This window comes from Populus alba, chromosome 2 (genome assembly GCF_005239225.2).
Source record: "Populus alba chromosome 2, ASM523922v2, whole genome shotgun sequence".
In the NCBI taxonomy this organism is placed as follows: Eukaryota; Viridiplantae; Streptophyta; class Magnoliopsida; order Malpighiales; family Salicaceae; genus Populus; species Populus alba.
This window is the reverse complement of record NC_133285.1, coordinates 14,444,216-14,453,338: the sequence shown is the minus strand read 5'-3', so window position 1 is coordinate 14,453,338 and position 9,123 is coordinate 14,444,216. Positions and strand designations below refer to the sequence as shown.

The following is a 9,123-nucleotide window of genomic DNA, read 5'->3' as shown; positions in this document are numbered from 1 at the left end:
GGTGAGTTTCTTAAACCTGAGTTAATCTTCCAAACTTGTAGCCTATGAAATCATAGACCCGAGCTAAATCAAGAAGCTTGATTTCTAATAAATAAAATGTTGGAGCATGAAATAAAAAAAAGGATCAATCTAAAAAAAAATACCAAGGCAAGCTAAAATAACACTTAAAATAACGAAGATCAAATTGGTATGAAAAAAAACTTAAAAATGATGAAATTGTAAAAAAAATAAACTTTTAAAAATCATCTCAAATAAAATAAATATCAATTAAAAAAGTAAGACTAAATCTAAAAGATAAATAAAATAAAATAAAATAAAATGGGATAAAATTGAAAGCAAAATTTAATTTCATAAATCATCTCAAATAAAAACAAATAACAGTTAAAATAACATAGACTAAATGTAAAGAAATAACAAAGTGAAAGGTTGTTTTTATTTTTTTATAGGGTTAGTGTGGAAATAAAAAAAAAGAGAGGGAAAGAAGAAACAAAAGGTTGCACGCGCTAAACTAGACTTCTATTTGAAACACGTGTCGCATCTGGATGAAGGGAAAATCAAGATTAATCTAAGGTTGTCTTGGAAGTTATCACATGACCACTAAATGACATCCCACATGCTATTCAAAAGGTGCAAGGATATTTCATTTGTTGGTGAGTGTGCATCGCACACAAGCTATTTTTTTTAATAATATCTATACAAAGTCAATTATCAAATAACCCATCTAACAACCATATTATTACAAAAAACCCATTATGAAAAGATGCAAAGACCCTTAAACAAAAGCTATAAAAAATTTGATTTTAACGGCAAATATGTTATTTAACTGTTTAGAAAAAATATAAAAAAGATGAAAACGCTCCTAGATCCAAACTTAGAAAATTTTGTTTTTAAGAGCGATCATGTATATTTGTTGTGTTGAATAAAAGTACAAAGACTTTATTGCCCTTGTCCAATTCTTAAATGATTTTTTGACAATTTGAAAAAGGCTATTCTACCTTTAATGCAAGGCTTGATGAATTTAGATTGAAATACAAAATTATCATTTTACTATTATAATCTACTATTGGTCCACGGTTGAAATCTGAACACATTATAATATATATATATAAAAGCCCATTATAACATTATTGGCTAAAGAAGCTATGTATAGTATTTTATATTAGAAAAAAAAAATTTGAAATAAAGAGTTTATATGTATACAGTTCAAGCACTACAAAAGATGAGATAGAAGATGATGATGCCTCATTTGTTGGAGTTTTTTCCTTACCTAACATGTGCTTTTGCCGTTGATTATTTCTTATTGACCTCGGGGAAGAATCTATCATACAGTTCAAGCAACTATAAAAAGAAATTAGTGAAGTCCAAGGAGTGTTCATGGAAGAGGATGGAGAATACCTGTTCCACCCTCAAAAGGCTTCCAGTGCAACCTCTGTTGCGGTACTCTTTCATGTTATTGTTTCAACCATTCTTCTCATATCTCTTCATTCAATATGTTGCGGGTGCGATGTCGGGTTGATGACGAGTCATTGTGTCTTCTGAAAGGTATTGTTGTTGGGAAGAAATTTTTTTTGAATTTAATTATAAAATTATAACTAAAATTTAGGTTTCACTATCTAGTATTAAGATTATTAGGAACCTATGGTCTATGATAATCTGGGTAAGTGACTGGTTGTGAAAGGAAAAAACACATTATTCCTAGTGCACCCTGTCTAAGATAAACTACATTATTGTTTGATTGTTTTTCTAAATCGAGTTTTTAGTTGTTGGTCTTTTTCTAATGTCTAAAACAGATCTTCCTTCGTGAGAGAGTCTCTACCACATCGGGTTTAATTCTAACAATTCTAAAGTTTAAATTTTAGCATTGCATTTATTTTACAATTTATATCTTTAATATTTGAGGGTGTACTTTATTATGTTGTTTTACACCCCACATATATTAAAGTCTACATTTTAAACCTAATATATAAAAAAAATAATTGGTAAAGGGTTTTTGATATTTTGGCAAAATCCTAATGGATAATTATAAATTAGTTACGATATCTATTTTTATTTTTGCTTTTTAAAATATGAGAAAAATGTATTTTTGGTTTTTTTTTTTTTGAAAATATGCTTGAAATTTTTAGGATTTGACCGTATGCATGAAAATAATTTTTTTTTTTTTTTTGAAGGGGGAAATTAATTTAAAAATTTTGAGATTTTTTTTATTTTTTTTGAAAATGTTTAAAATTATTTCGGAGAAAATAATGGTATTTTAATACCATATCTATATCTTTACAATGTAAATATACAACTCGATATTATATAAAATTAGTATAAAAACATGTGAGAAAATCACAATGTTTTTTGAAAGGATTTTTTTATTTTTTTTTGTTTTTTTAATTTAATATATAATATTATATTATTATAATGAAATATTATTAAATACATGGGCTGGGGCGGACTTAGCTAAAAAAAGATTGGGCCTATCTCGGCCCAAAAAAAATTAACCTTTAATTGACTATTAAACTTTCAATTATATTTAATTTCACCTATGATTTCAATTAATTGGATCCTATAGTTAGACGCCTTTTTGCATATTGGTCATTGACTATGAAATGTTTTAATTTGACTTCTAATTGACATTAAACTTTTTTTTTTTTTTTTATATAATTTTGCTCTTGATTTCAATCAATTGACTTTGTAAAAAATAAATTTGATCTCTTAATATTCCAATCTTCTTAATTAATTCTAACTTGGCCTTCCCAACTTATTTTTTCACCAATTAAACCCCTACTAAAATTAATTTGATTTATTTAAAGTATAATTAAATCATTACACTTAATTCAATTCTTTAATTGGACCCAAATTAATTCTTCAACATAATTAAACTGTAATTTGACTTATGATTAAATCAAATTGGTTTATTAAAAATTTAATTATGTCACTGAATTTAATTTTTATACGGATTCATCGAATAACCATTTAATTTAATCTTGAATCTACATAATTTTTTCAATCTTGAATATAATAAGGTATAATTAACCTTCGAATTGCAACTTGATTTTCCTATATAACAGTCCCTGCGGGGAAGGGATTTCCAAGCTGCAGCAGGTCAGGCAGAGGAGGCAGTTTCCAAGCAGAAACGAGAGGGGATGAAAGAGGGAGTGCCCTGCAAGGAAAGGGAGAAGAAAAGTCCAGATTTAGGAGACTTTATATGTGGCATAGACAGCCTTGATCGTCAGCAACTCAACCTGACAGAACTAGTTCCACTGCTTTGGTGTTCCCTGTAAGAAATTGGGTTCTGAAGATGTTTGTCAGGACCGATCTTGCTTATCACAATAGCCTCTACAAGCCCTTAATGAAGCAAATATTCTCGTGTTCGTCGCTACTCATCCTCTGAAATGAGCCTCATAACATGACTTTCTGATCTCATGTTTTGCATGATCAAATCCTGCATCCCCAAATACGATCAACAACCATGATTCATAGCCTTCAACCACCCTGGAAAAAACATATTGATACTTGTAGCTCCTCCATCCCTTTCTCTCTTATATTATAGATGTTGCTGCTAGCTTGTTTCGTAGTGTGGTTGCAATTGTTTTTCAAATAATTTTTCGTGTTAAAATGCATGCTAATAATATTTTTTTTACTTTTTAAAAATTATTTTTAACATTAGCATATCAAAATGATTTGAAAACACTAAAAACATGTCAATTGCCGCTCGCAACAATGGCGGATTGATGAGTGACGTGTGTTTGGCATTGTGTTTTATAAGCGTTTTTGAAAAAAATAATTTTTAAATTTTTTTTTTATTTCAATTAATATTTTTTGATGTTTTCAGAATTAATTTGATGTGCTAGTGTTAAAAAAAAAAAAATATTTATAGATGATGTGTTACCCCGTGATCTCGTTGTTGTTTTTTTTTTTTTTTAGTATACCTGGATGAAACCCATCGATAAATCTGACATCTATTGTTTAGTGTCATTGTTCTGTTCTATTAATAGTCTATAAATGTCATCATATTTTCTCCGCGAGAAAATTATAATGATTTCCATTTTCAAGCATAACTTCATTGAACCTTCTGTCATTGCCCGCAGCAACGCACAATCTCTTGTCTTATTTCACACAATAAACACGTTCAATGGATGGATAAAACATGTTGTCTTGAAGATAACATATTTTTAATAAATCAACAAAACAATTTTTTAATAATAAAAAAATCTTTTTTTATCTATTTTTTCTACAAAACAATTAAGTTTTTTTTAATTCGGTTTCCAAAAAATTTGATGACAAAAACGAATAGCGGAAACTTTAAATGATACTAAACCAACCATATATTTTTGGTTAATTTTTTTTTATAATAATAATAAAAACTGAATCTAGAATACTAAAATGCTTTAGTTTTAATCCAATTAAGAAGACATTTGATGTCTTTTTTAGAATGAAGAAGGCATTTCATAAATCGAATTTAATCGATTTTATTTTAGATTTAGGGATAGAAGTGAATCGGAATAGAGAAGAATTTTACCCCACTCAATTCCAACTCCGATTCAGTTAGTTTGAGCTAGGTGAAAGACTTTTTATATCTTGCAGATATTCGATTGAATGATTGAATTGATTAATTTTTTTATATTTTTAAATTATTTATAAATAATAAAATTAAAAATTAAAAAAATAAATTATATTTTCATCAATGAATTATAAAATCATAAAATAGAGTTTAAAATTCAAAGTGATGCATAAAACCATTAAAATATATCATAAATAATAAGATAAAATTCACACTATTGAAAAATAAAATATATCATGAATAATAAGACCAAAATAACCTTCTACCTTGCAATTGTTACACATATAAAAGAATAGCAGAACACTCAAGCTATTATATAACTTGCATCAAATGCACCACAATTATTTTGTTCCATATGATTTTTCAACCAATGTCGTTTCATATACACAAAGCCATGAATACCAGAGATCTTCTTAAATGAATTGCAACTAATTTAACAGAATAATAAAAATAAAACCTTAATATCGCATCATTGTATTTATGATACATTAGTAATTCAGTACACAATAATATAATTCAAAATTACAAAATTAATATATGCATTTTTTAATCATTTTATTATCAACATCACTTTCAAAAGCAATTTCAACAAAAAAAAACTTTGAATTACTTTCTATTTAACAACAATTTTAACTAAACATAAATTTTAATTAAACCAACAACAATTAAAAATATATATTTTTTTAAAATTACAACTGCAAAAACTATTATAATACCAAACACACTATAGATCAGATAAGTTTTTATCTGCATTCCTATCAAACCGGATAAGAATCTAATGAAACCGAGTATGGTATGACCTAAATCTCATTATGCAAATGTCATTTTTTTCCCCAGAAATTATTTTTCGAGTTCTAAAAAGATGGAATAGAAAAGGGGCCCGAGTGGATAGGCTACTCAAGGGAGCCCATCGTCCGAATTACAGAAGGGAAGACTTGTGATCACATTATCCAAAGGAAAGAGATATGGTGCATAAGTGGCAGCAGCCTAGTGGAGGAAAAGATTGAAATTAGTTTCCAAGATGAGATAATTCTGTCCCAAAAAACTAAGAAATTCACTTCATTAATTCCAAGCCTCTCAATCTCCACTTCCTCGTCTTCTGCTCAACCAGAGTATTTGGTTGCCACACTCCATCTATCATCAGAAAAGAGAGAGACAGAGAGACAGACAACATGGCTAGCTGCAACATGGCATCGGCTGCTTCAGGATTTGCGTTGACACCAGCTGTTGCAACCAATACAAACGCAACTTCTAAGCCCACCATGTTGTTTTTCTCTTCAAAGAACAACAACAAGAACTATTCGAGGCTTGTCGTAAGGTCAGCTGAAGAGGGCGCATCACCACCTGCTGCCACCACAGAACCAGCTGTAGCTGAAGCTCCAAAACCTAAGCCACCACCTATTGGACCCAAGAGAGGAACCAAGGTCAGTTATCAAACGTTTCCAGTTCCTATACTTCTGATAGCTAAAATATGTGTCGAGGTATCCGGGAACCAGGACTCTCTCTATTCTTCCATGTTATATCTCAATTGCTGCTGCTAAAATGGAATTCAGAAAGCCACAAAACACTAGTGTCAGTTGAACTACAAGCACCTGTTTTTCTCTTATTCGCTTGAAAAATACCAAATTTACAGTGTTAGTAGCATCGTAAAGAAGACAGTTAGCATCGTAAAAATACCAAATTTACAGTGTCAGTTGAACTACAACCATGCTTTTGGTCTTGATCATCTAAGATGTTAAATGGGAGTTTTGAATTCCCTTCTCATTGCTTAGATTCGTACTTAGATGTGACAAGGAGACAGTTAGTTGTAAGTAAAAATAGTGGTAACATTTCTGATCCAGTCACGCTACAGGTGAAGATACTGAGGAAGGAATCCTACTGGTTCAATGGCGTTGGATCCGTAGTAGCTGTTGATCAGGTAATACCATCTCTCTCCTCCCTGACCTTTTTTTATCTATTTTTTTTTTGTCATGGTTATTTACTATGGATTTGGATCGGACAGGACCCCAGGAGCCGCTACCCGGTGGTGGTTCGATTCAACAAGGTTAATTATGCAAATGTATCTACAAACAACTACGCCTTGGATGAAATCGAAGAAGTAAAATGAGAGTGATGTTTGTGCATTGTAGTTTTGGTTTTCTTATTACTTATCCTACTCTCTACCTTAAAGCTTTGTATGTTTCATGAATGTGTATCATACTCCACCTCTGTGATTCTCTGTTCTTCCTTGTTATATCTCAATTGCTGCTGCTAAAATCAAGTTCAGAAAGCCACAAAACGTTTGCCCTTATGTTGCACCAACTGGCTGCAATTTGTACTGATTTTCTGACCACAATGGAGGCACAATCTCTATCCTGCTTTTCCGAAAGAGGTTAGAGTTGATAATTCTACAAATCTGGTTAAATTGTATGGTAGAGGTGATAAAATGTGGAAATTTGAGTCAGTAAGCAGCTTCATAACACAATCTGTGATGTTTCTTGAAGAAAACAAGGCGCCTCGTAATCATTCAGAAATCATCATTGGAAGAAACTCGATGAATGATATGATATGTGCTGAAATCGGAAAAGCTTGTAGACTCATAGTGCTTTTAGATTCTGTGTTTCCCTCTGTTATGTCAGTACAATGTACATATGAGCAGCGATGAAAACCAGAATCCCGAAATGCAAAAAACCCTTAAGCTTATGAAGGCATCGATGCCAACGCTTCCAATTTATTGGTCGAAGCCATAAGCTTCTTACAAGTTGTTGGGCAGCGAGTCAATCTGGAAATGAATGCGCCACTGTGTGAAATGAAAATCCTGACAGATGTACTGTCCAGCCCTTTGGAAAAAGAATCAACTTGTGGAATCCATGGAACAAATTAGTAATGGTGGTGAGTTGTGACAAGTCTAAAATTTGCAGAAGAAAGATCAACGAGGTCAACTGCAGCAATTTGGTTGAAGTAAAAGAAAAGGAAAAAAGGTTAGACCTAAATTTTGCTTGGATTTAAGAGGTGAGGAGAACAAGATGTCAAGGATTCAACAGAAAATTGCTTCTAGGCAAGGACATGTGATAAAAATCGATTTTGCAGTAGAAAAATGTATGAACCATTAGCATCGACATTCACCAGCAAGAAACTGCTCTCCTACTCTAGTTCATTATTTTTTGCAGGGGTAATCAAATATTTTGTTATGTAAGTATTGCAGTAAGCATGGAGATAATGTATTCCACAGTAAATGATGATCAGCTAACCCGCAGTTTCTGGAAAAATAGAACTATTTGAAGAACTCTTCCATCCATGCCATCAAGAAGACCTGACCGCATTCCTTTTTGCTGGTGGCAGTTGGGCGACAAAAGCATTTCAAGGAGGATAAGCAGCACCACTTCTATGGACACGGCCATCCATACGTAGAGATAAATACCTGCAGGACAGAACTTACTCAGAAAATGAAGATTTATAATGCAAGCACCATCCTAATTTCTATATACAAATAAAGGGAAGACAGAATGTTAAGGATCACACAAATAGAAAGAACATCACAGCAAATAGAAAGGAAACAGTCGCACGAGCTAAAGATTTTACGTGGTTCAGCTATGTCAATGTCCACAAGCGAAGAAGAGAAAATTTCACTATAATCAGAACAAAACAAGTTCGGAGAACTTTCAACAAGTGCACTTGATTGTCTCTGCACACAACAGATTGTCCTTTTGTTTTGCCACAAACACGCAGATGAACTGATTTCATTTTCTTGCACTAGAAAAAGTTGAGCAAATGGAAGAATGCATACACGGGAGATTCAGGGGAGATGCCAGCCAGCTTCTTCTGTTCATCTAACTAGCTGCAATTTGATATGCATGGAATCAGAACGAGAGAGAACAAAACTTGAAAACAACAAAGAAACATTTTTCTGGCATGATTGCTTACTGAGACCATAGAGAACAAAATTTGATTTCAAAGTATTATGGGACGCTAAAAGGTGTAAAATATGAGTACGTTCAAGAGGATTTACTCTACAAGAGCGATTTGCTTTTCAAGTATGGCCCGGTCCACAAACCGTTCAATTTTCCATGCTAGCTTTTTATTCCGTGACTTACGTTATTTTTCTATCTAACAAACAACAACTAAAAAATAAGAGACATAAATTATTTTTTATAAGAAAATTCAAAAACCCTTATAAATTAGTAAAATATCAATTTATTTCTTAAATAATATCCATATATTAATTCATGATAATTTTAGAAATTAATTAACTCAATGAAGATCTTACTTGCTTTTTCTAAGTCTAGAAATATAATCCATGTATTAATTATATTATAATCCTTAATTTCTAAAATATATTTTAATCAAGTTATATTTAATTAAATCATCCCAGTTTAATTTCTGACTAATAATTTTTAATGTGTGTGACTCATTAAATTCTTAAAGTGTTGGTCCAAATATAGATTATAATTATAATTAAATTAAATTAAATAAGTTAAAACAATTTAATTTTGTTATCAATTCAACAATTTATTAATTTATTTTTGAAGTTCATGTGTATTATCTAGCAATATGTTATGATTCTCAAATATTAAAAAAAGTCATTGATGATTTGG

The 9,123-nt window shown here is 31.0% G+C and overlaps 1 protein-coding gene across 1 annotated transcript; it reads left to right on the top strand.

The window, feature by feature from the left end:
• Positions 1-5,589: 5,589 nt before the first annotated feature.
• Positions 5,590-6,772, top strand: LOC118050050 (photosystem I reaction center subunit IV A, chloroplastic). The gene is made up of 3 exons (XM_035060270.2): positions 5,590-5,973; positions 6,402-6,467; positions 6,552-6,772. The coding sequence occupies exons 1-3, from the start codon at positions 5,722-5,724 to the stop codon at positions 6,654-6,656; spliced, it is 423 nt and encodes a 140-aa protein (XP_034916161.1). The 5' UTR covers positions 5,590-5,721; the 3' UTR covers positions 6,657-6,772.
• Positions 6,773-9,123: the final 2,351 nt, after the last annotated feature.